At 44.2% G+C, this 26,514-nt stretch overlaps 2 protein-coding genes and 1 long non-coding RNA gene across 7 annotated transcripts; 2 read left to right on the top strand and 1 right to left on the bottom strand.

The window, feature by feature from the left end:
• Positions 1 to 325: 325 nt before the first annotated feature.
• On the top strand, positions 326 to 7,720 carry LOC310648998 (dual specificity protein phosphatase 14-like). Of its 4 annotated transcripts, none has more exons than XR_014494196.1 (3): positions 326 to 1,301; positions 3,860 to 5,719; positions 5,950 to 7,720. XR_014494196.1 is itself a non-coding variant. In XM_083377221.1 (2 exons), the coding sequence occupies exon 2, from the start codon at positions 3,865 to 3,867 to the stop codon at positions 4,504 to 4,506; it is 642 nt and encodes a 213-aa protein (XP_083233347.1). In that variant the 5' UTR covers positions 326 to 1,301; positions 3,860 to 3,864; the 3' UTR covers positions 4,507 to 7,720. The 4 variants fall into 4 exon arrangements, 1 of the variants encoding a protein (XP_083233347.1); XR_014494197.1 differs by lacking the exon at positions 326 to 1,301 and adding an exon at positions 1,808 to 1,951; XM_083377221.1 differs by having other exon boundaries at positions 3,860 to 7,720.
• A 1,943-nt stretch (positions 7,721 to 9,663) lies between these two features.
• HIRIP3 (HIRA interacting protein 3) lies at positions 9,664 to 25,646 on the bottom strand. The gene is made up of 7 exons (XM_083376869.1): positions 25,468 to 25,646; positions 24,042 to 24,162; positions 23,785 to 23,941; positions 16,708 to 18,290; positions 14,349 to 14,517; positions 13,091 to 13,189; positions 9,664 to 10,454 (listed from the first exon to the last, which is right to left on the bottom strand). Exons 1-7 carry the CDS (start codon positions 25,545 to 25,547, stop codon positions 10,309 to 10,311), a joined length of 2,355 nt encoding a protein of 784 aa, XP_083232995.1. The 5' UTR covers positions 25,548 to 25,646; the 3' UTR covers positions 9,664 to 10,308.
• LOC310648829 lies at positions 10,436 to 15,281 on the top strand. Of its 2 annotated transcripts, XR_014494157.1 has the most exons (3): positions 10,436 to 11,594; positions 11,868 to 11,971; positions 14,983 to 15,281. It is a non-coding gene; the product is annotated as an uncharacterized lncRNA (long non-coding RNA). The 2 variants fall into 2 exon arrangements; XR_014494156.1 differs by lacking the exon at positions 11,868 to 11,971.
• Positions 25,647 to 26,514: the final 868 nt, after the last annotated feature.

The raw sequence follows: 26,514 nt of genomic DNA, 5'->3' as shown, positions 1-26,514 counted from the left end.
TCTTGGATAGTGTTGGTGTTAGCTTGGTTCACCATTCTCCAGAGCAGTGTTTTTCATCTTGACAACTTGGAGATGTGTAGATTTAAACTCCCAGAATTCCCCAGCCAAGGATTCTGGGAGTTGAAGTCCGTACATCTTCCAAGTTGCCAACGCTGAAAAACACTGCTCTCAAGGACTGCAAGCCGGTGCCTTTCGGATGACTCATAACTGTTACTTGCACCTTCCTGGTGTGAGATATGTGGGATCAGAAAGGGAGGGCTGGGTGAAGTGATGGCTGCCGGGGGTGGGGGGTGAGGTGCCCCCAAAGGAGATTGCACAGAACTACATTCAGACGACAACTTGCTTCCGGGGGGCGGGGCGGGGGGAAGGGCAGAATCGTGGTTCCCTTACTTTGGGGGATTCGCACAACGTGCTGGCCTTAAACGAGGTTGGCCCTGCAAAGCTAAGGATCAATTCAATGTTGTCCACCCTGCCAGCGGGTGTTTTGCGCAGGAGAGCTGCAGCAAGACTGCGGTCTGGGGAAAGCCCCCCATGCAGGTTAGTCGTACAAAACAGAAAATCAATTGCAGAGGGCTGGATGTGGGTGTTCCCGCTCCGCCGGTTCCTCTAAATCTTTCGGATATTTCCAGATGCTCCAGATTAAAACCCAGGCTTCGGGCTATTTGCTTTTCTTTTCTTTTTTTGGGGAGCAATAGTGCCTCTAGCTGACGCTCCATTTTTTTTTTTTTGCAGCCGGGGGAGGCGGAGAATCTGGGCCGGAAGCCGAGGAGGGAGGGGGAAATCCGTGGGCTTTTTTTTCCCCACACCCGCCTGCGCGGTCCGCCGCCGCTTCTTCCTCGGCGAGCTCTCGCTTGTGTCACGGGCGCTGACGACAGCAGCCTCCTCCGCAGCCCGTCGCCATGGCAACCTTTTGTTGCCTCCAACGCTCGAGTGGTCCAGCCGAGGAGGGGGGCAGCAGGGGCGGTATATAGGCAAGGCTCGGGTGGGGTGGGGGGAGTCAAGGAAGGAACCTCCAGTTCCCCACCCAGAAAAGAGGAAGGCTGGAGAATCCTGCGGGAAGGGAGAGGAGCTGGAGCAGAAGGACAGAAGAGGAGAGATTTTATTAGATTGATTAAATTGTACAGACGCCGCTTATAAAGAGCGGCCTCTTTGGAAGGAGGAGAGGAGGAAGGAAAGGCAAGCGCATCTTGGAACGGAGAAAGCCTCAGCCTTCTTCCCCAAAGGGAGAGAGCAGATTTCTTGACAGGGGAGAGTTGGGGGAAACTGCCCTGAAAGTCTCCGTTGAAAAACAGCACTGACTGGTAATGTTTTTCATCTTTCTCCAGCAAAACTGGGCATCAAGGATTAACTGGAGTTGGCATTGCTGTTTTTGTAAATTCAGAAATAATTATTTCTTAGGTGGGGCCTTGGGGAGGAGAAGGGGATGGGGAGGGATGAGGAATTGAATATTTGGGAGTGGGGTGCCCTTTGAGAGAGACCGAAGAACATCCAATGAAGGAATTGGGGTGTGTGTGAGAGAGAGTGAGCTGCCCTCAAATGCAGAGAGGGGCTAAGAAGAGGGATGCATGCATGGATATATCACATTTAAAAAAATACGTTGCAGTTAGCTTGTTTTAAGATTGTGAGTCAACTAAAGTAGCTACCATGCCTTTGCAATTACAGTACAAAATATGAGCAAAGAATTGCTCAGTTGCTATTAGGGACCATGACAATAGCACAACTCAGCTAAATCTTGAGTAGATGAGTTCTCAAGGAAGGAGAATTGTAGATGAAGCATTATTTAAGGGCTATTAAAGAGAGCTTAGAACTGAAGCCAGATACAAAGATCGGTGCCCTTTGAGAGGGATGGAAGGGAAGTGGAGTTATGACTGGGCAAAAGTCAAAATGGAGTTGGAATGACTGCTCAAAAAGTTGTGATAAAGGAGATGGATTCTGGCAAGCCTCTATTGAAGTGAAATTGTGTTCTCAAACTGGCATCTAGGGCACAGAGCTGAAAGAGATGGGCGGTTGACATTGGGCAAGCTTAAATGTATTTTGTTTTATTCCTTATAATGTTTAGCATTTACCCAACATTGCAGGGATAGCTCTATGTAGGGGAAATCATGTATAACTCAGGCGTTAAAATCAAGTATGTATACACAAATGAGTATGGTCTGCATCTTTTAAAGTTTGAAAACTAGATGATTCAGCATCTGTGGGGAAGAAAGTTTGAAAGCAGGAGGTTTTAAGGGAAATGGGAGATGAAGGAATGTAGCTGGCAGCTGAAATCAGAATACCCAGAGTGTCTGCAGACTGGACTTTTAATAGATGAAACTAGGAGGCAAGACTAGATAGGAAAAACTATGTAAGTCATATTGGAAGTGGAATTTTAGAAGGAGCATATTTATTAGATCACCCTTATTCTACCCCAAGTGCAAGCATACCTGAAATGAAAAGGGGAGTCTAATTTTTGTCAGAATTTGGGCTGTGGGGTTAGGGTGGAAGGAACAAGTTTCAAGGTAAATGGGAGGACAAATTGGCTTGCTGCATTATATCCTATATTACCGTATATTCTTATATAAAGAACTCTGCCAACGAAGGATAATATTCGTAGCTCAGGGTTGAAATGAGGGGTCCTTGGTGCTCTCTGAGCTTGCTTGTTTTCTTGCAGAAGTTTCATTACCCTAACTAGGTCAAATCATCATCTGTGCTAGTCCTGACCATGTTACCTAGTTAGGGGAATGAAACGTCTGCAAGAAAACAAACAAGTCAGCACCAAGGGCTCCTCATAAAGAATTCTAAATAGTATCATATTGTTAAACATGCAAGAGACCCTGCCTGGGCCATCCAGGGACATCCTCTACATCCCACCAGCACACCAGATTGCAGTAGAAATCCTGATCTTCCTTTTAGGAAAGGGAGGGCTTTTTGTTTTTCTTTTTACTTTAGATCCTTAGTTGACAATTGGGGCAGGAAAGCAAAATCTGCAGGGAACAGTTAAAAGCAAAGTGGGCTTTTCTCCTGGTGAAAGGTGAGAACAGCTGGTGCCAAAACGGCCTGTCTCCCTTTGCACCAATCTTGGGGGAGTATGAGTCACAATTTAGCACCAGAACTTTCCCCACCCTGATTTTTGAGCCCAGGGGCTGGGATGGTGAAAGTGGGAGGGGTGACAGAAGTGGTTGAGAAATGCGCATTAACAGTCCAGGCTGGGGAGAATCCTAGGGATAGTGGAGAGTTCACTGCCCCTTTAAGAGGCTGTCTTCTCCCTCCCTCATTCCTCCATTTTCCCATCATCTCCATCATCCCCCCCCTCCCCGCGCATTATTCTTGCAGCATCATAGTTTCCAGTTCCTTCTTCCCCCTCCCCTTGCCTCCCGGTCTAGCCTAAGAAGCAGGGGTTCCCTCTGGATATCCACAGAGAGAGCTCCAGGGGAATGACTGAGGTAGGATATGGGGAACTATTTGGCTTTGTGGAGAAGTTGCTGATGATTGGATCGGTCACCCTTATTTCAGGCCTTCTTGCACTTATTCCTGTCTGTTCCTTCTTCCTCTGTTCCTCTGCCAGTTTTGTTCTGCTTCATCCTATCATTTGCTGACTGCAGCTGGTTCATCCATTGATTTTGTTGGCTCCCAAATCTATTTCTAACTCTCCCCCCTGCCTCATTCTGTATCCCTGAAGGTCCCATGCTCCTCTCTCGCTAAAAGCAACAGCAAAACAATTTGTTAGAATGAAAAAGAGAGTTAAAAGTTTTGCATTCGTGGGGCAGGTCAAGTTTAAGACATGAGAAATATTAACCTTTAACTGTTAAATTGCACCAATTCTTGAGACTTTGCTTCTTTTCTCTCTCTCTCTCTCTCTCCTCCACCCCCCACCCCTTAGTTGTTATGTATGCTGAACCATCCACCATGAATTTCCGGAACCATGGGTTCTTTCGCCGTTCTCCGCCCACTTCGGTGGCGAAGCCATCTCCTGCTGCTGGGAACACATTGTCGGTCTTGGGAGGCATTGCTCAAATCTCTCCTTGTCTCTATCTCTGCTCTGGCAATGCTGCATCAAATAGACACATGGTGTACTCCCGGGCAGTGAGCTGTATAGTAAACGCTACCATGGAAATCCCCAACGCCAACTGGCCAGACATCGATTATGTGAAGGTCCCTGTTCCAGACCTTCCCCATGCTCCACTCTCCTTGTACTTTGACTCCGTGGCCGATAGGATACACCAGACAGGGAAGAAGAATGGAAGAACTCTAGTTCACTGCGTGGCAGGCGTCAGTCGGTCTGCCTCCCTCTGCATTGCTTACCTAATGAAATATCATCGATTGAGCCTCCTGGATGCTCACGAGTGGGTGAAGAGCAGGCGACCGGTTGTAAGGCCCAATGTAGGCTTCTGGAGACAGCTCATTGAATATGAACGCAAGTTGTTTGGCAAGAACACCGTCAAGATGGTGCCTTCCCCCATTGGGTTGATCCCAGATGTTTATGAAAAGGAGACCCGTGGGCTGGTCCCCTTGTGGAATTTGAGATAAAGGCTATCATTGAAATGAGCTGTGGGCCACATTGACTTAGAATGAAAAAGTTCCACCATGTTAGGTTGTTAAAACAGGACTGTTCAATGAGGTGGATCTTAATAAGAAATTCTGTTATGGTAGTCTTTTTTCTAAGACCTTGCAATATGAGTACAGTAGATCATGGAAGACCCGAGTTGATTGAACTTTTCAGTGTGATAGACGATGCTGTTTGTTATCATCCTGTCAACCATTGCTAAGAACCTGTATTTTGCTTACAGTCTGAGATGAGAAATGGTTAAACAGAAACATACAGGCAGTAAAGATTACTGTACTATCTAATTGCAAAGACTCCAAGGTCTTTATACATTAATCTTTGCATAGTAAGGAGAAATATCTTTCCCTTTCCTCCCTGTTCTGCTTCAAGAGTTTCAAAAATCCTTTCTTGGGTTTGCTTTGATTTGAATAAGCACAATATACTTTCCTGTCTGGAAGGTTAAGCCCTAAGGTGATGTGAATTAAAACGACGATTCATCCAAAGATTCAGGGTTTTGAGGAATGCCCATAAACTCTAAACGGCAGAAGCCAAGAATGAGGATGGCAAAACTATCTACAATAGGTATAAGATAACTCTACAAGAGAATGTTATTTCATATATATATTCACTAAGCAGGTTGCAACTTGGCCACGATATTCCATATATCACTATTTTAGGATCCTCCAATTGAGGACTATTTAAGCTCTTGTGGGGGAGATAGGAATTTTTGACTATTGGCTCAGGGTAGATATGTACTTGAAAAGGGGTTAAAGAACAAATACACCAATCAAGTCTTTTTCGTACCCCTTGCTAAGATTCAACAGTAGCAGGGAAACTTTCTCAACACATTGCACCTTAAAAAAAGAGAGAGAAAAAGACTACATCTTGAAAGTTAACACATTCACAGTCGGGCGAGAAAGCTACACTGTGAACAAGTAGTAGAGTCACAATTTGGTGTGAGCAAGTAGTCCTGTAGTTTTGATTATGTGATTTGCAGTATTTTATAACAAAGAGGATTTCAAAGTGAAGCTTTTCTAATACAAAGGTATAAAATTGGAAGATGTATCCATTGTTGAGCGAACATCAGGTGAGGTCTAAGTGTATCCACGGTGTTTCTCACCCTTGGCAGGTTTGAGATATGTTGACTTCAATTCCCAGAATTCCCCCGCCACCATGGCTGGCTGGGGAATTCTGGGAGTTGGAAGTTTACACATCTTAAACTTCCAAGGTTGAAAAACACTAGTGTAGTAGAGGATATCAAATAGGAGGTGAGGTGTCCAAACCGGTCAGCATATCAAAATTAATTACTGAAGCAAGATTTTGGACAATACTTCCATAACAATTATAAGAAGGTGTAATAAAAATGGAGAAAGAATGAATCTGATTCCCTTTAAATATGTCAAAATGGTAACTCCCAACTTTTGTAGGCAGTGTGGCCTTGATCAGGAATTGTCATTCTATCATACCAAGAGGGAGAACCATGTTTAAAGAGCTGTCTTAAAAGAACTCTATTAGGGACAAATTCTGGAGCACAACATCAGCCTAAATCAGGGGTCTTCAAACTTGGCCCTTTTATGACTTGTGGACTTGCAACTCCCAGAATTCCTCAGCCAGCATGCCTGGCTGAGGAATTCTGGGAGTTGAAGTCCACAAGTCATAAAAGGGCCAAGTTTGAAGACCCCCTGGCCTAAATGGAACAGGCCCAGATGTGTTTTTCATAAATATCACATAAACATAGTCTATCTATAACCAACAAATGAGTGTGCTTATAAAAGGAATGGCTTAACAGCATTTCATAACTTATTTCTCTGTCCAGAACAAAGAATATAGTTCATTCCCATCTAAGGTTGATTGTATTGAATTTTCAATACAATTGCTAACTAGGCTTTTCACAAAACAGTAACTTATGCAGCTGGTAATTAGTACCGTATATTATCTGTGAAAAAGATAGTTTACTGGAAAATTATTCTATGGTAGGAATTGAATGGGTAAATTCTGTAGCCTTCCTGTTCTTACAGAAAAATATAATTGGAGTTTTTTTAGGCATTCCCAGAAGAATCCAGAAATAAGCTATTGGCCAGCAGTGTGTGGATTTATAGGAGTTGAAGTGCACATTTAACTGAGATTGAAAAACATTGGTATAGGCCAGGGATAGGCAACCTTGGCTCTTTTATGACTCGTGGACTTCAACTCCCAGAATTCCTGAGCCAGCCATGCTGAGGGGAAAGGGAGGTTTCCAAGCTGAGCCATGCTGGCTCAGGAATTCTGGGAGTTGAAGTCCTCGAGTCATAAAAGAGCCAAGGTTGCCTACCCCTGGTATAGGCTATCTAACCAAGCAATTCAGAAATCTATTTCATTTATGTAGCTAGAAAATAGTCATTTCACACATTTATAATATAGAAACTGAAAGTTGTCTTTCTTATATAGATCTTATTTTTAATGCATATATAGCAATTTGGATATGTCATATTTTGGCATTTTACATGGGGACAGGGTTCTGATAATACAGGGATGACTTTGTTGTGAGGAAGAAAACTCAGATGGATAATTTTAACTTTTCGCTTGTACGCTGTTCTAGCACTTCCTGCATCGTAATTATTAGTGCCTCTAAATTTGTCTGGTGAAGGGACAGTTGCCTATAAATGCACAGAGTTTCACATAAATCTAACATTTTCATTTTTCCCCATGAATGTTTTTAGTTGTTCGAGCAGTGATATTAACAGAAGGGTTTGGGACTGAAAGCCATGACTGATCCACCTCTCTTATCTATCAGAAGGGAAACAAATCTCCCCAAATTTCAATCTTTCTCCCTCTCTTTCTCTCTCTCATAGTATCTGCTTCGTTTTATCAGGGTTCGGAGATTAAATAGGGTCAGATCTTTGTAAAATTTGGATAGAAACCATTAACCATTAGATATGTCTAGGAAGTCATAAGACAAGCTCATCTCAAAGGAGGTTACTTTTTTACTTCCCAAAATGCTGATATTTGAATGGGTGATTAATTATAAAACCCTTTTAAGGCTGAATGTGGCATTAGCAAACCTAAGAAATTGTGCAGGTGTTCAGAGCACAGCTTCCTTGCAAAGTAATTTTTTGGGTTGGATCCACAAGTAGAACTTCAAGAGACTCCAAGGAAGAAAGAATTTCCTCCAGGGTTTTCCACACAAGCTGGTTTTCCTTTCGAACGGTGTGTGTGTGTGTAAATAAGTTATCTAAGGCAGTGCTTCCCAGCCTTCGCACCTTGAAGAAGTATGGACTTCATTTTGGGAGTTGGAAGTCCACACATCTCCAAGTTGCCATGGTTGAGAAACATTGATCTAAGGTGTCTGTATACATTGTACATAGAAAAGAGCGATGTCTATATAAAATTTCTGATGTCTTTTGACTTCAGTGGCAAAAAGGTCTTCATAAAAATAATAATAAAAACAAGTGAACAAGTAGCTTCTCGCAGCATTATTGTCAGTTTTATGGTGGGTGTATATTTTGTTTTGTTTAAAACATCTATATAGGATATATAGACAGATATAGAGAATGGATACAGCTCAGGGCAGATAAGCTGTTTATGCAGAAAGTTCCAGATTTAATCCTTGATAGCTTCAGTTCTCTCTTCCTGTGATTGTCAGAATATATTCACTTTTGATGGATAGCGGTAGTCCTTGACTTACAATCATTTGTTTAGTGACCGAGGTTACAACAGCACTGAAAAAGTGATTTACGACCCAGTCCTCACACCTATGACTTGCAGCATCCCTAGTCAGATCAGAATCTGGTTGCTTGGTAACTGGCATAGGTTTACAACGGTTGGAGTGTCCCAGGGTTATGTGATTGCCATTTGAAATCTTCCCAGGTGGCTTCTGATTGGCAAAGTTAACGAGGGAAGCCAGATTTAACAGTTGCAGTGATTCACTTAACCACCATGGCAAAAAAAGTGGTTGTAAAATTAGGTGCAACTCACTTAATAACCACCTTGCTTAGCAATGGAAATTCTGGTCGCGCTTGTGGTCATAAGCCGAGGACTACTGACCATGCTTATCTTTCAGGCCTAACTGAAACTGGTAAGAATTGCCACATTCTTCTCTCTAAATATTGAGACTGTAAAATAGAATTTGAATTAGCAAGGTCTAAGTAGTTCTGGCCAGACCCCTGTAGAGATGTAACATGCATGGAAACACCTAACGAAGTGGGAGCCACTCCCCTGTACCCAACTTTTTCAAAGTTGAGACCATTAAAATGGGTGGACTTCAACTCCCAGAATTCCCCAACCAGTATGCTAATCCCATAAGACACCATAACTAGGAGATTCCTCACCCAGTTCCCTCTGATCATGTTTATTGATGCTATAATGCAACTACATAATAAGGAAATCGACTACTGTGGAATCGTGCAATAAGAAAATGGTGCCACTGTTTCATTAAACTTAGCAATTGAGTCTATTTAAAATAAACTACAGCAAGGCAGCCATTCCAGAGAGATAGATTTGCTCGTTACACAGGAAATGATGCCGAATTAATCAGCAAACAGAATATAGACTTAACAGAGTTGGAAGGGATCTTAAAGGTCTTCTAGCCCAGGGGTAGGCAACCTTGGCTCTTTTATGACTCATGGACTTTAACTCCCAGAATTCCTGAGCTCAGGAATTCTGGGAGTTGAAGTCCACGAGTCATAAAAGAGCCAAGGTTGTCTACTCCAACCCTCTGCTCGAGCAGGAGATCCTATAGCATTCCAGACAAATGGATGTCCAATTTCTTTTTGAAAACCTCCAGTGATGGAGCATCCACAACTTCTGAAGGTAAGCTGTTCCACTGATTGTTCTCACTGACAGGAAATTTCTCCTTAGTTCCAGGTTGGATCTCTCTTTGGTAAGTTTCCACCAGTTACTTCTTGTCCTGCCCTCAGGTGCTTTGGAGAAGAGGTCGGCCCCTTCTTCTTTGTGACAGCCCCTCAAGAACCGAAAGACAGCCATCATGTCACCCCTAGTCCTCTTTGTTAGATTAGATGTACTTATTTCCCTTTACCATTCATTGCTTAGCCTCTAGTCTAATCATTTTTGTTGCTTTTCTCTGACACTTCTGTAAAAAAATAACAACCCCTCGAAGTTAGCATATGCAGAAGGGTGTTGGTGAAAAGATCAATTCTCTTCAGTTAAAGTCCAAAACATATTTTATTTAACAAATATATATATATATTATGTTTTCATAAAATCTCAAAAAATGTGACATGTAGAGATACTGACTCATAGATCGCATAATAAGCATGCAAAATCAAATGCAGAACAAGAGTTCATCTTCACAAAACTCCCCACCCCGAAACGGGAGGAATGCCTCATAAATGTATATAAGGAAATAATACTCTCCATTTTTACATGGAATGAAAATAAAACAAGTCCCAATTCATACCATAGCTTTCTACATGCCTGCTGAGGAACATCTACGCTTCAGAGAAGAGATCACAATGTAGATAGTTCAAAAATGAGGCAATGCTAACAGTGACAAAACTTGGGGATATTAAAGGAAAAAAAAACGGATTTCTTTCTGTGTCCATCCTCAGAAAATTTGCTTTCAGCTGAGGTACTTCTGTTCTTCCTTTGCCCAGGGAAAGTGCAATAATAATAATAATTTTTTAAAAATAAGGATAACGTGCCAGGAATTTATTTTCTTTGCATTCTGAGCAGAAGGGGAAAAAGATTAAGCATAAAAGAGGTTCCCTCATGGCTGTTGGATGAGTTAAGCCCCTTATCCCAAAAGATCAGTGTAATCAATGTATGCCAGCCTCTCTTCCACCACAGAGTCAACTGCTTTCCCCGTCTGAACTGATTACTCCTCGAAGCTGGGACCAGTCTGTGGTGTGACGGCGAACGGTTGGCTCCTCCGGAGAACTGGGCGAGTCTTGGGGCTTATTGTAAAGGCTCCAGACGTTACGACGCTTTGGACGGCCTGCATGGAGAGAAGAGAAGGGGAAAGTTTTCCAGATGCGCTTGGGCCGGCACCTCTATTGCAGCGGTCCCCCAACCTTTTGGGCACCAGGGGCTGCTTCCGTGAAGAGAGGTTTTTCTGAGGATCTGGGGTGTGTGTGTGGTTTTGTGTGCTGCCTGCATCCCACAGATGGGGCTATGTTTGTTTGCCCGGCCAGGTTTCTAGCGTGCCATAGCCTGGTGCCTGAAGACCCCTGCTCTGTTGCATGGAGTCTGGTGGGCATCTCTGGATTAGACTCACTCACTCTCCGCCAGGCCTTAAAGGCCTCGAAAGACAGATCGAGGTTCTTCTAAGCAGCTTCCTTTATTGTTCCTCACTTCCAGAGAGGAATCTTGCCTAACTAAAACAGGCTATCAGCCCCATGAAGCATATACAGGCAATGGTCAATTTACAGCCATTTATTTAGTGACTGTTGTAAAGTTACTACGGGCACCGTAGAAAGTGACTTCGGACCAGTTTTCACGCTTGCAGCCGTGGCAGCATCCCCACGGGTCACGTAATCAACATTCGAGCACGTGGCAACAGGCGTGTATTTGCACGGCCCACAGGGTCCTGTGTTCACCATTCCCAGCCAGCTTCCAACAAGCAAAGTGAAAGAGGGGGAGAGGCCAGATTCACTTAAAAGATCGCACAATTCACGATTCACTTTAACTTTACCACCATGGGAAAAGAAGTTTGTAAAATCAGGCACAACTCACTGAATGCCTGAATAACGGAAATTTGGGGCACAAGTCCAGGACTATCCATACTGTGGGAACTATTAGGGAGCAGTTGTCTTCACCCTCTTTCCCTTCCCCCCAACTATATAATAAACTCCCCTGTCTTTTGTTCCGTCTTTTGCACTCCCTCCCTCCTTCCTGGGCATCTACAGTCTCTCACACTCTCCCAGTGTGAAGGGCCTCAATTCAAAGTCGACCCAGGCAGGATCAGCCCTCCTCTGTGAGGCGGTGGCCTGGATCCTGAGGGGCGGTAACAAGGCCCCAGAGGAAGAAAGCTGCAGGCCATCTCCCTTTTAAGCTTGTCTGCTGCTTTCTGACACGTCGTCCTCGAGTTATGACCACAACGGAGCCCAAAATGTTCTGGGAATGAGACAGCTGTTCGGTGAGTTTTGCTCCATTTTGCGACCTTTCCTGCCACAGTGGCTTAAGTGAAATCGCTGCAGTTGTCCAAGTTAGTAACGTGGTCGTTAAGGGAATCCGGCTTCCCCGTGGACTTGGTTTTGTCTAAAAGTCACAAGGGTGATCACATGACCCCCTGGGACACTGCAACTGTCAAAAATTAATTGCTGGTTGCCAACGTCTGAATTTTGATCACGTGACCACAGGGGTGGTGCAACGGTCGTGTGAAAAATAGTCATAAGTCACTTTTTTTTAGTGCCATTGGGACTTCGACTGGTCACTAAACGAGTGGCTGTAAGCCAAGAACTACTGATAGTGGGAGATGCTGCGGTATCATTGGTGTTCAAGAAAAACTCAACGGTCAGTCCAGTCAGCCCTTTAGTCAGCAAATGGGAGTGCCACCAATGTGTTCTTCTCTATTGTTTACCTTAGTGCTTTACCTTATTTCACTTATACCAGGGGTAGGCAACCTTGGCTCTTTTAGGACTCGTGGACTGCAACTCCCAGAATTCCTGAGCCAGCCATGCTGAAGGGAAAGGGAAGTTTCCATGCTGAGCCATGCTGGCTCAGGAATTCTGGGAGTTGAAGTCCACGAGTCCTAAAAGAGCCAAGGTTGCCTACCCCTGACTTACACCCTCCAGTCCTCTTCCGTCTTGACCCTCTTTTTCCATCACACACAATAGATAGTCCTTGACTTTAAACTATTCATTTAGTGAACGCTCAAAGTTACAACAGCACTGAAAGAAGTGACTCACGACGGGTCTTTGCACTTACGAACACTGCAGCATCCCCACAATTACAGCATCTCAGGGTCATGTGATTACCATTTGCGACCTTCCTGGCTGGCTTCTGACAAAATCAATGGGCAGAAGCCTGATTCGCTTAGCAATGTGATTCACTTAACAACTGCAATGATTCGCTCAACAACTGAGGTAAAAAAGCTTGTAAAATCAGGTGCGACTCACTAACAATCAGCTTGCTTAGCAATGGAAGCTCTGGTCCCCAATTGTGGCCATAAATTGAGGACTACCTGTACATAGTTCCCTCTAAATAAACACCCGTAAAACTTCTTATGCTCTTTTGATTTCCTCTCCAATTTCACAACTTCTGAGGCTATTCATTCCACTGATTAATTGTTCTGTTAGGAAATTTCTCCTTAGTTCTAGGCTGCTTCTCTCTTTCATTTTAGAAACAGTCCCAAAAACATCAGCATAATTATGCAAAAATGGGATGATCTGCACCTTTGGAGTTAAGAAATTGGAAAAAATAAGAACCAAACAAGCGCCTTGATCTCTGCATAAAAACAGGAACCCAATCAGTGTCTTTAGATTGTGAATGCAATTGTACTGGTCACCATTTTCTGGGCTGCCATCTTGTGCAAGGGGTCTTCCCAAAGTTGGTTCCTGAAAGTTTACAGCATCCTAATGAAGCACCTGGATTTTTAGATTAGCCAGCTCCTCCCCTCCACTGCCACCTTACCTTCTGTAGCAATAATATTTTTGATATCAAGAGAAGCCACTTTGGCTGCTTCTTCCCGCTTCTGCTTTACTGCTTTGCACTTGGCTAGAGATGGAGTTCCTGAGGAAAGAAAACAGAAAATAAAGAGACAATAAACGTGGACATGCAATATTCTGAAATGGCTGCCATTCTGGGACCCAAAATTGAAAGCCCAAAGAAACAGGAGAGCTGCTAACAGAAGTCCAAGAGTTTTAAAGGCTGCTAAGCAGGCAAAAATGCAATAGTTGTTCACTGTCACAGAGCACTAAGAAAAGGGGGTTACAAAATGGCCCAGTCACAAACATCCCCTCTCCTGATAAAAGGGGAAACTATCTTGCGTAGCAGATATGAAACTCTAGCTCGCGTAGCAGATATGAGGCTAGGAATTAAAAAAATAGACACTGGGAGGCTGTGAGTTCTAATCCCACCTTAGGCACAGAGCCAGCCGGGCTACCTTGCGCCAGTCATTCTCTCAGCTCTAGGAAGGAGGCAATGGCAAGCCACTTCCGAAGTCACCAGGAGTCAACACTGACTCAAAGGCGTGCATGCAGACACACGCATACACACAAATTATAGAGCCAGTTTGGTCTAGTGGTTGAGGCACTGGGCTAGAAAGCGGGAGACTGTGAGTTCAAGACCCACCTTAGTCATGAAAGCCAGCTGGGTGACCTTAGGCCAGTCACTCTCTCTCCCACCTTGATTATTTTGATAAGCAGTGCAAGGCAGCAAACATAGCTAAAACTCCTTCATCCTCCTGTTGTATTTCTCCCCACCACAACCGTGGGAGGTGAGTTGGCTGAGAGTCTGTGACTGGCTCAAAGTCATGCCTAAGATGGGACTAGAACCCATTGCCTCCTGGTGATTGGCCCAAAGTCACCCAGTCGGCTTTCAGGCCTAACACAGGACTAGAACTCACGTCTTCTGGTGATTGGCCCAAAGTCACCCAACTGGCTTTTATCCCTAAGGCAGGACTAGAATCCATTGCGTCCTGGTGATTGGTGCAAAGTCACCCAGCTGGCTTTCCATGCCTAAGGCGGGACTAGAACCCATTGTCTCTCAGTGATTGGCCCAAAGTCACCCAACTGGCTTTTATCCCTAAGGCAGGACTAAAACCTATTGCGTCCTGGTGATTGGTGCAAAGTCACCCAGTTGGCTTTCATGCCCCAGGTGGGACTAGAACTCATCGTTTCCCAGTTTCTAACCTGGGGCCCAGCTACGCCTTATATCACCTGCTACTGACCTTTTATGCCGAGACTTTCCAGCTCTTCTTTGAGAACCTCTATCTGAGCTTTGCGAGAGCGGCAACCTCCCAGGAGCTTTTTGTAATTCCGCCACACACCACATTCGCGAATGTAGCGTTTTAGTCGCTGGATGGAGGGATGTTCCTCGTTCTTTCCAGAATGCTTATCCTACAGCAGATGAGGAGATGGGTTAGCAATACAGCTCACACTAAGCTTTCCATGAACAATCATGATCAGAGAAAGGCAACCTTTATTTTTTAAATCAGTACTGAAGTGTTTCACAACTTTGGCAGCTTTAAGATGGATGGACTTGAACTCCCAGAATTCCTCAGCGAGCCATGCTTGTTGGGGAATTCTAGGAGCGGGTCCACCCATTTTAAAATTGCCAAGGTTGCAAAACACTGCTGTACAGGTAGTCCTTGACTTACAACGATTCGTATTGTGACTGACGTTACAAAGGTCCTGAAAAAAGTGACTTATAACCATATTTCACACTTGTGACCATTGCACATCCCTATCGTCACGTGATCAAAATTCGGGTGCTTGGCTTGCTATTGGACAATAATCCACACTTGGTTAGAAAAAATGTTAAGAGAAACACATAGACTATAAACCTGAATTTTTTTTTACTAGGTATAACGCCAGAAAAACTTGATAAGCAGCGTGCATATTTGATTCTACACGTGATAACAGAATTATATTTGCACAAATTGGAAGAACGAAGAAATACCACCAAAAGAAGAAATAATTAAAAAAATATTAGACTGTGCGGAAATGGACAGACTTACTTTAAGGTTGAAAGAAAAAGAAGAAACAGGATATTTTCAAACTTGGGACCTATTTTATCAATGGTTAGAGAAAAGATTTAGGGATTAGGAATTTAATTTGTATTAGTGAATAAGATTCTCAGACAACACGTTTTTGTTCCAATATTTTTTATTGAATTTTGTTTTTTTTTAAACTTTATATATAGATAAAAAAAACTCAGGTGCTTGGCAACTGGCATGTATTTATGACAGTTGCAGTGTCCTGGGGTCACGTGATCACCTTTTATGATCTTCCGACAAGCAAAGTCAGTGGGGAAGCCTGTGGATGTGCTGTGACTACATGTCTCAAAATTTTCTACCAGAAAGAAGCCATTCAGCAAACTTCCTTAGAATTCTGGAACTGGAGACCTGATACATTTGACAGGGCCCAGGTTGAGGAGGGCTGTGCCAAATTTGGTATGAGAATTCCCCCCACCCCCTCCGTCCCAGGAATAAGGACCAGTTTGCGTAATTTGGCTAAGCGGCTATCAGAATGTGGGTGAATGGCTTGAAGAGCAAAGAATGGGATACTGATGAGAAACCTCATCAAAGCAGAAGATGTGGACTGTGTTGTCTGAAATGTGTGGAATTGCTACACAATACAAAGTTGTGCCACCACAAGCCTTGCAGTGAAGCTAGCCCTCGACTTATGAACACAAATTGACCCTAACATTTCTGTGGCCGAGACATTTGTTAAGGGAGTTTCCCCCATTTTACCTTTGCTTGCCACGGCTGTTAAGTGAGTCCCTGCAGTTGTTAAGTGGATCTGGTTTCCCCATGGACTTGGCTTGTCAGGTGACAAAAGGGGGATCACATGACCTTGGGACGCAGCAACGGCCGTAGGTATGAGCCAGTTGCCAAGCATCTGTATTTTGGTAATGTGACCGCGGGGATGCTGCAACGATCCCAAGTATGAAAAATGGCTGTAAGTCATCGACTTTGGTCACTAAAGGAACAGCTGTAAGTAGAAGACTACCTGTATAGATAATCCTTGACTTAAAATCACAATCGGATCCAGAATTTCCATTGCATTCCAATTCAGTTGTTAACTGAATTGTGCCCTATTTTGCATCCTTTTGTGAATTACACGCATTAAGTGACTGTGGCTTCTCCCATTGACCTTGCTCAGGGTTCCTCAAACTTGGCCACTTTTAAGACTTGTGGACTCCAACTCCCAGAATTCCCCAGCCAGAGTACCTGGCTGGGGAATTCTGGGAGTTGAAGTCCACAAGTCTTACAAGTGGCCAGGTTTGAGGATCCCTGACCTTGCTTGTCAAAAATCCCCTCGGAAGGTTGCAAACGGCAATCAGATGACCTCAGGACGTTGCCAAAATGGTAAATACATGCTGGTTGCCAAGTGCTCCAATTTTGTTCACACGACTGTAGGGGTGGGTGGGTGCTGCGACGGTTCTAAGTGTGAGGATTGGTCATAAGTCACTTTTTTCAGTGCCGCCGTAATTTCAAATGGTCACTAGGTGAACAGCTGTTAAGTCACGGACTACCTGTAAGAAAACACACACCTTTCTGAAGCCCCTGTGCGGATGTCCCTTACCTTTCCAAGATGGTGAGAAGAGGTGGGCTCATCCTCTTCTGAGCTGGATTCTTCCCCCTCTTTCTCCTTGGCAGCACTCCTCCTTTTGAGCTTTTTCGTTCTTCTCTGCTGCTGGCTTTGGATTTTTGTCTTTCCCCCAGACTCACTTCCTGAACCCTCAGAACCAAGCACGGCGGTTTTTTTACCGATGCTCTTTTTCTGTGACTTTGGCGCTCCTCTCTTCTTCAGCTTCTCCTCCCCTTGACTCGAGTCACACCCAGAGACGTGGTTGTTCTCCTTTTTCTGCGTCCCCCTCGGATCTCCATCCTTGCTTCCGTCTGACTCACTTTCTGACGAGTGACTTATCAGAGCCGCCTTCCTAGGCTGGCCTTGGCTGGTCTCGCTTGGAGCTCCTCTCTTCTTCAGCTTCTCCTCCCCTTGACTCGAGTCACACCCAGAGATGTGGTCGCTCTCCTTTTTCCGCGTCCCCCTCAGATCTCCATCCTTGCTTTTGTCTGACTCACTTTCTGACAAGTGACTTATTAGAGCCCCCTTGCTAGGCTGGCCTTGGTTCGTCTGGCTTTGTGATTCCCCTGCACTGCTGGTGGGCTCCTGCACCCGCTTCTTCTCCTCTTCTGAGCTCTTATGCTCCTCCGACCCGCTTTCAGATTCCTCACTTGTGGACTCCTGAATCCTTTGCGTCGTCTTCCTCTCTTCCTCTGGTTTCTTCCTGCTCGAGTCTTCCCTCTGCATCTTCTTGCACCCCGCTCTCTCTTTAGGCTGCCCCTTGGGTTTGGAGGGATGCTGGCTCCCTCTTTCTCCCCTGGCCCTCTTTGCTCCTACCTTCCTCACTAGACTTTGACCTGCAGAATCCTCAGAATTGCTTCCGGAATCCTCTATAACTCTACTCTTCCTTCTGCATTGGCTGCCTGCCATCTTCTGCAACTCGCCTTTTTTATCGGAATCACTTCCTGAGGCATCCTCACTCTCGTCCCCCTTCGAACCCCTCTGGGTTCCCAGCCCTATCCTCCCCTGGGCTTTGTTAGTACTAAACGACTTTTTCTCTTCACTCTCCCTTTCGCTCCATTCTCTTTTCTTTTCAGAGATCTCTTCTACCTCAGAGAGATCACTTCCTCCCTCTGATTGGCTCTTTTCCTCCCTTTGCTTACTCATCGTCCTATTTTTTGCTTTGCCTTTGGGGTCAGTAGCTTTAGACCCCCTGTCCGTCTTTTTCTGGACGTCTCTTTGCTTCAAGCTGTTCCCTTTTGTGACCTTCCTGGGTCCTTCGACCTCTTCTTCCAGGTCGCTCTGTCCCGTGTCGGAGGCCTCCTCAGATTCACTCACCACCCTTTTCTGCGAGCTCCTGTTCTCCTGGCCCTTGGGTGATTTGCTGCCTCGTCCTCTCTCCGCTCTTGCCTCTTGAAGGGGTGGCTTTCTTTTGCTCTTTGTAGTTTCCACATCGCTTTCAGACTGAGCACTGTGGTCTCCAGCTCCGGAGTCTTCTTGGTCGGAAGATTCTGAGAAGTTCCTGAGAAGTTTTGGACTCCCGTGGCATGGCCTCTTCTTGGAATCAATCCCAGAATCCTTTTCATCAGAACTGATTCCTGAGAGACAAAATGAAAGTGACAAACAGAAATCAGGTTGGGGAAGGGCAACTGTTACTCTTGCTGTATACCTGGCAAGGATTATTTGAGACAGCTGGTTCAAGGTAACAACTTTATTTGTGAGGAACCGGCGGTTGTGCCTGCGCATGGCCATCGGCAGCTTTTGACAGCTGTCAAAAGCTGCCGTTTGTTCCCGATTGGTTTTACCTCATAACTCTTCACATAACCGTTAACCACACATTAATACATAACAGTAATACATAACAACTCTAAAGTAGGAGAGCCCAACCTGAAGTCCTGAATCTCCCAAGAGATCCCAAAGCCTTGGACGCCGCCATCTGGAGAGCCCCCAAAGTTGCCATTTTAATGTGACAGAAAGGGATATTGAGAACATGGGGAATAAATTCTTTTCCCCCTCAATTGTCTCAATGTTGAGCACTAGTTTGGCCTAGTGTAGAGGTGGGGAACTATGGCCTCTTTATGATTCGTGGACTTCAACTCCCAGGGCTCAGGAATTCTGGGAGTTGACGTCCACAAGTCATAAAAGGGGCCTTTGTTCCCCACCCCTGGTCTAGTGGTTAAGGCAGTAGAGTAGAAAGCAGAGACCATGAGTTCAAGTCCTGAGTTGGCCATGAAAGCCGGTTGGATGTCTTTGGGCCAATCGCCAGAAGACTGAGAGTTCTAGTCCCACCTTAACCATAAAAGCTGGGTGACTCTGGGCCAATCACTCTATCTCATCCCAATGCACCTGTTATTGTGGGGAAACTAGGAAGAAGAAGGTTTATTAATATGTCCTGAGTTAATTGTAAAAATAATAAAGGCAGGATACCAATAAATAATATAATAAAATACCCCCCTTTTTTATCCTAGGTTTGCCCACTTCTGGGGTTCACTCCTTGGAATTCCAGCTAAGGCTGAAAAAAAGTTGCACATCCTTATGAATTTGTTGGGTTACTTGTGGCAAACAATCCAATTGTTGATAGGCAGCCAGACAAAGATTTTCAATTTCAGAAGCTCAGCTCCAAATTAAACACATAGCCTATACAATGCTGCTTTCCTATCATTATGATTGGTCACTTATTGGTACCTACCCATAACCACTGTAGCCTACTTTTCATTATTTTCACCATTTCTGTTTCACTTCTAAAATTGCAAAGCACGTACAAAAAACCTCTAAGAACAAAGAGGAAATGGAAAAGCCAGCAGGTTAAAAAAAAAGAGTATGATGGAATCAATACAAGAATAGCAACAGGGATAACAGAAAAGCAAAGACAATAATTTATGAGAAGGGCGGAAGAAAGCAGCGGATTTGACCAACATCCAGAGACCAGCCCTTCCCAATCAAGTGTTCTGGGGTATATTGAAGTGAACTCCCAGAATGCAATGCTCAGCCAGCAGGGGTAGGATACCTGTACCCCCTCCAGATTTTCTTTAAATTCCAGAAAGCATAATCAAAATTCAAGGCTTTCAGGATTGTTGGTCCAACATAATTGGAGGAAAACAGTTGGCCCATCTCTGGATTCAATGCAGCCTGACATTTGCTGAATGGAAGCCTGACTAGAAGAGGCTCGTTTGTAGCAGATGGAGAAAGATGATAAAAGAAGCAAATGGGGTGGTACTATATTGATTCAAAATGCAAATGAGGATGGTTTTATATCACAGCCTTACGGCATTGATTTAGAACAGGCATGTCCAACTGCTGGCCCGTGGGCCGGATGCGTCACGCCGAAACTGCGCCCACCCCATTGCCGGCCATGGGGAAAAAGTCACGTGACGTCGTGAGTTTTGACATGCCTGATTTTAGAAGATCAGCGCTGCAGGACAAACTTTAGTTCACATGCATCTCTCTGGATTAGGCAGAAATAGTCTGCCTAAAGAACAAAACAAAAAAAGCAAACCACCTTTGTCCTCACTTCCTGGCTTGCCCTGGACAGAGGTGAAGGGTTTTGGACATATATACTCAACTCGCTCACGGATTCACCCTGCTATCTGGGTTTACACTGCACAACGACTCATAAGCAAAGGGCTAGATTAATACAGGTAGTCCTCGACTTACAATTTGCTTAGTGACTGTTTGAAGTCACACCACTGAAAAAAAGTGACTTACGACCGTTTTTCACACATACAACCGTCGCAGCATCTCCGAAGTCACATGATCAAAATTCAGGCGCTTGACAACTGGATCATGTTTATGACGGTTGCAGTGTCCCATCATCCCCTTTTGTGACCTTTCTGACGAGCAAAGTCAGCACGGGAAGCCAAATTCAACCGAACAACCATCTTACCAACTGCGGCGATTCACTTCACGTGTGGGGCCAGAAAGGTCGTAAAATGAGGCAAAACTCACTTAACAAACGTCTCGCGTAGCAACAGAAATGTTGGGCTCGATTGTGGTTTAAGCCGAGGACGACCTGCCTATCACGTTAAACTGTAAGAAAGCCAAACAAAGTTAAAACGAAGCAAAGGCAACATTCCATTTACCTGGAAAGTAGCTATAAACTATGGAGGGCTTTTTAAAAATATATATATATTGTCGTACTTTTAAACATGTAATCTAAAAGACGTACACAAATGCTTTCTGTGAAATTTTTATGAAATGTAGAATCAAATTTGTATGGGTAGTGATCAGATACAGGCGGGTGGGGGCAGGGTGGAGTGATCCTGCAGTTAGTCGTCAGGTGAGAGGATTGCCAAATTTTGCTTTGACTTTGGGGGTACTGCAGCGGTCGTAAGTTTGGCTACAGGTCCTGTCCCTTCATTTGGCTACAGGTCCTGTCCCTTCATTCAACAGTGCTGCACTTTCGCACGGTCGCTGAACAAATGGCTATAACAGTGATGGCAAACCTTTTAGAGACCGAGTGCCCGAACTGCAACCCAAACCCCACTTATGTATCATCGGGTGCTGGGTGGGCGTGGCCCATTGGGTGGGCGTGGCTACGCTGGTAACGGCAGACTAGGTGGGACTAAAAAATTCAATCCATCAATTCCAATTTTTAATTTACTGTACAGAGACCAAAGTTTAAGTTTTGTTGTTGTTAGCCGCCCTGAGTACCCCGGGAGATAGGGCGGGATATAAGTCCCATTAATTAATAAACTTTGCGAGATTTCCCCCCCCCTTGAGAAGTTGAAATTGATTGATTGAACCTTTTTTTTTTGCACATGGTGGCAGAGGCCTAAAGTGAAAAGGTTTTCTAAAACCCAGCTGAAGGCCTAGGACTGGGGCGATGGCCTGCGGGCCCACAGAGTGGGCTCTGCGTGCCACCTGTGGCACCCGTGTCATAGGTTCGCCACCATGGGGCTATAAGGACTATCTGTATTCAGGGACCCCCATTATTTTGGAAAAACTTTATTATAGATTTCACATTCTTGTGTGTCTAACTAAACACGGTACAAGTAACCCTCAACTTACAGCCACAGTTGAACCCAGAATTTCTATTGCTAAACAAGACACTGAGTTTTGCTCCACTCTTGCCACAGTTCTTAAGTGAATCACTGCAGTTGTTAAGTTAGCAAAATGGTTGAAAGGTGAATTTGGCTTCCTCATTGACTTTGCTTATCAGAAGATCACAACAGGGGATCACACATGACTTCAGGACACTGCAACTGCCATAAATATATGCCAGTTAGTAACAGTCTGAATTTTGATCACGTGACCATGGGGATGCTGCAATAGTTTTAATTATGAAAAACTTCACTTTTTTCAAGTGCTGTTTCAAATGGTCACTAAATGAATGGTTGTAAGTCAAGGATTATCTGTAATCAAGATTGATTAGTATTTCCTTTTTTAGAATCACCTGATGTTTTAGGACAGGGGTGTCAAACTGCCGGCCCGTGGGCTGGACACGTCATCTGGAAGCCGCACCCACCCCATTGCTGGCAATGGCATGACATTGCAAGTTTGACATGTCTGTTTTAGGGCTTTCCCCCACTTAGCTGTTACTCTCCACTCCATCAATTGTGTATGGAATCTGATCTCTAGAAGCCTGAAAAAGTCTTACAGCACTTTTTGCCCACAGGATCTTTATGAAGCCAGAAAAAAATCTTGCCTCCTATTATTCACGGTTAGGTTTATACTAAAGTTGTGGGAATTGTTTAAATTGTTTATTACTTTGTAGTACAAAAAGTCTTACAGCTATTATTATCTTGATTTATATGTACTGCACTTAGTCATAAACACAGATTAAATATTACTACCGTTGTTACTAAGCAAATTTAACATGTTGTATGTATATATGTATGGAGCCATTGTTTTAAAGTTCCCGGTGAATTATTGTATGTACTACAAATCCACAGAAAGTTGCTTGCTTTTTTTTCTTCATTTCCTGGTCCTTTTAAGCATGCCTTCTGAAGAACATATGCTTTTGGTAAAAATCCCAAGAAATTATAAATCAGCTCTTTCTCACAGAAAAATAAACCTGTCACGATCTATCATCAAAATACTATTATGGAGAGAGCCTCAAAGGAGGTCAACTCTCAGTAGGGAGGACAATTTTCAGGGAAAGTATGGAAAACCAATTGCTGCTTTACTAAAAGAGTTTTGTTTTTCTTCCATTTATAATGGATTTTTAAAAGTAAATTGAGGGTTATTCTAGTTAAGTGTAGAACATTAATGCCATGCTATTGTCTATAGGAGCCTTGGTGGAGCAGTGGGCCAATGCCTCCTTAAGTAACACCAGCTGCCTGCAATTAGTGCAGGTTCGAGTCCCACCAGGCTCAAGGTTGACTCAGCCTTCCATCCTTCCGAGGTACATAGGTAAAATGAGGACCCAGATTGTTGGGGGCAATAAGCTGACTTTGTAATAATGCCGCTTGCCCCCCCCCCCGAAAGCCCTAATAAGCAGGCACATACATAGAATGAAGGCTAGTGCTAAGCACATTGATTTGTGCTTTAAATTGTAAGCCGCCTTGAGTCTTCGGAGATGGGCGGGATATAAATGGGATTTTAAAAAAAGCAGTAAGTATCATAGAGTCCCCAAGGCTAATAGTCTGGTTCTCTATGAACCTATTTCTGCATTAAAATCATCTGAATTGGCAGTCATCACCATCTCTGATAGTAGCAAATTAACCATGTAATAAAGTTCTTTTATTAGTCCTAAATTCCCCTTGATGGAATTTTAGTGGCTAACCTGAGCTCTAGTGAAGAGAGAGAAAAAAATCTACATGTTCCACACCATGCATGATACCATATATCTCTGGTGTTTCTCTTCATTTCCCTTCAGTGTAAGAGGCCAAAGCCTCAAAACTGTGGTGGTCCTTCCTTATGGGGAAGTCCCTGCAGCCTGTAATCTTTTCTGTACCTTTTCATTACACCAGATATCACGGTAGATTTCTTCACAGCTGCAGAAAAAGATAGGAAAGCCACTTTTCACGAACATTTACCAAAATTTGAAAATAACTTTAAAGCCCAGTTTATATTTAGGCTTCTACCAGTTCAGAAAATATTTGGTATACTAGATAGCAGGTGCTAAGCACCATCACATAAAAATACAATTACCTAACTTCTTTTCAATCTTTTGCCTTTTATGCTCCTGTTCATTTTTAATTTCTTCCTCCGAACTATGAGAGATACGAAGGGGTCTCTTGCGGTCTCCAGATTTGAAGGAATCCTGGGCTTCAGTCCTCAATTCTACATTGCTTGGGGGTTGATCAACCTGTGATGCATAACATTAAAAAAGGTTATAAACATATAGATCCATTTCATTCTTTACCAAGGTATAACACGTATGTTTTCTCCTCTCCTAAAATCAGCACCTTCATCTGCACCAGTTCTTCCTCCACCAGTTGTTTTAGCTGCTCCTTCTCCAGTTTAGATAGATTTTCCAGCCCAACATGGTCAAGATACTTCTTTCGAATGATGGCATGAGTGAGGATGCTGCAACAGACCATGATAACGTCAGACAGTATCTGCTAAGCAACCACACAATATTTGTTTATATGGTATGTATGAAGAAGAACCAGGATGGGGAATCTGTGGTCCTCCAGAAATTGACTTTTCCAGCTGCCCATAATATTGGATAAGGGGAGATGGAGTTCTGAATATCTATAGGCCACAAGCTGGGTCTCACCCAAATTTCTATCTATAGGCATATCCACCCAAATACTTATCTATAGGCCACAATATGGGCCCCACCCAAATCTGTCCTCTAAAGTCCTGGATTTTTTTAAGCCACAATCTCCCGCATCTGCTCTTCTATTTAAGCTTACTCTTCAGAGATGCAATTCTTTGGTTCTCCCTTTGTAAATTACCCCAGGGAAATTTACATGCTGAGGACTGTACAATTCTGCAACCAATGTTGTCATCCAGGGATCACAATTTTACCCCAGGAGATTATGCTGAGAACATCTTCCAATCTAAGTCTTTTTCCTACCAACATGCTGGTGGGTTTTTAATTTTTCATCATGCTTAAGGTGATACTCATCTTCAGCACTCGTTGCCAAAAGGTTTATTTTTATTTAATCTGTATCCTTTTATTACTATTTTTACAAATAGCTCAAGGTGGCAAATATATCCAACACAAGTTCCTCCTCCCACTAACAACAATCCTGTGAGGTGGGTTGGGGAGAGAAAAAGTGGCCGGGCTCAGTCACCCAGCTGGCTTTCATGGCTAAGGCAGAATTTGAACTCAGGGTCTCCTGCTTTCTAGCCTGGTGCCTTAATTACTAACTAGACCAGGGGTAGGCAACCTCGGCTCTTTTATGACTCATGGACTTCAACTCCCAGAATTCCTGAGTCAGCACCAGGGGTAGGCAACCTCGGCTCTTTTATGACTCATGGACTTCAACTCCCAGAATTCCTGAGTCAGCACCAGGGGTAGGCAACCTCGGCTCTTTTACGACTCATGGACTTCAACTCCCAGAATTCCTGAGTCAGCATAGCTGACTCAGGAATTCTGGGAGTTGAAGTCCATGAGTCATAAAAGAGCCGAGGTTGCCTACCCCTGAACTAAAAATCGCCAACTACTTCTGCTTCTGCCACTCGGCATCCTCCAGCCATACGGGACGCTACACCACCCATAATTCTCAGCCGGCAAGGATGGGATTGCGGGCTAGCCTGCAGGGGCAAACGATTCTAGTGGTATTGCATTCTGCAAAGGAGCCATCCATCTCGGTTAAGCACGCTTCAGTTCCCTCCCTTCCTTTGCTTTGCCCCAAGGACCACGCGGAGTCTGAACCGCACCTGAGATCAGGGCTTCCCTGGAAAAGGCTGGAGACAAAATCCCGCATCCTTTGCGGCTGCCCAGTAGCGCCTCCTGCCATCCTTTCCCGCCAAATGGCACCTCCGAGCCAACGTAGCCCTTCCCTCTGCGACGTCTCATAGCAATTGTAGTCCAAACCGTGCGTAAAGAGGCGTAGGAGGCAAAGGCAACAAACGGAACGCGCATGACCGAGGCTCTTTACCCCACGGCCTCATGGGAAATCATCTATGAGCCAATGACGATGGAGGGCCTGCCCTGCAGACTTCTTGGGAAGTGTAGTTTGTCCTTTGGGAAACGCTGCAGAGTCCTCCTGCTTGCTGGGTCTTTCCGAAGCTCGCCCCCTTGGGCAATCGGTTCTGCAAATAAAAACTGAAGTTAAAGAAAAGAAAGAGGCGATTGGCTAAACTTTCATTTATTTCCGTGGTTTATTACTTGACAAACCACAGTTGAATCTGTAATCCTAGTAGAATGAGCTGGATTTTACCCCAAACGTCATTGCAGCAATCAAGTGCTTCGTTCATTTCCTATCTGGAGAATGGATTCCAAAGGAAATTTGAAAAATGTCCGTTTTTCTTGACCTCTCAGGGGCCTATGATAGTGTCTGGAGAGAAGGACGGCTCCTCAAACTAATCAGTTATATCTTGTAACACCATTACATAGATTGACAACATGCTATCATTAACAGATTATTTCAAGTTTTTACAGAATATTTTTATTTTATTTTATTTTTATTTTTATTACATTTATATCCCGCCCTTCTCCGAAGACTCAGGGCGGCTTACAAGCTTAGCAGTAGCCTTCATTCTATGTATATGCCTGCTTATTAGGGCTTTCATATACCCCCCCAAGCGGCATTATTACAAAGTCAGCTTAATTGCCCCCAACAATCTGGGTCCTCATTTTACCTACCTCGGAAGGATGGAAGGCTGAGTCAACCTTGAGCCTGGTGGGATGCGAACCTGCACTAATTGCAGGCAGCTGGTGTTACTTAAGGAGGCATCAGCCCACTGCTCCACCAAGGCTCTATA

This window comes from Vipera ursinii (assembly GCF_947247035.1).
Source record: "Vipera ursinii genome assembly, chromosome: Z".
Taxonomy (NCBI): domain Eukaryota; kingdom Metazoa; phylum Chordata; class Lepidosauria; order Squamata; family Viperidae; genus Vipera; species Vipera ursinii.
This window is presented reverse-complemented; position numbering and strand designations above follow the sequence as displayed.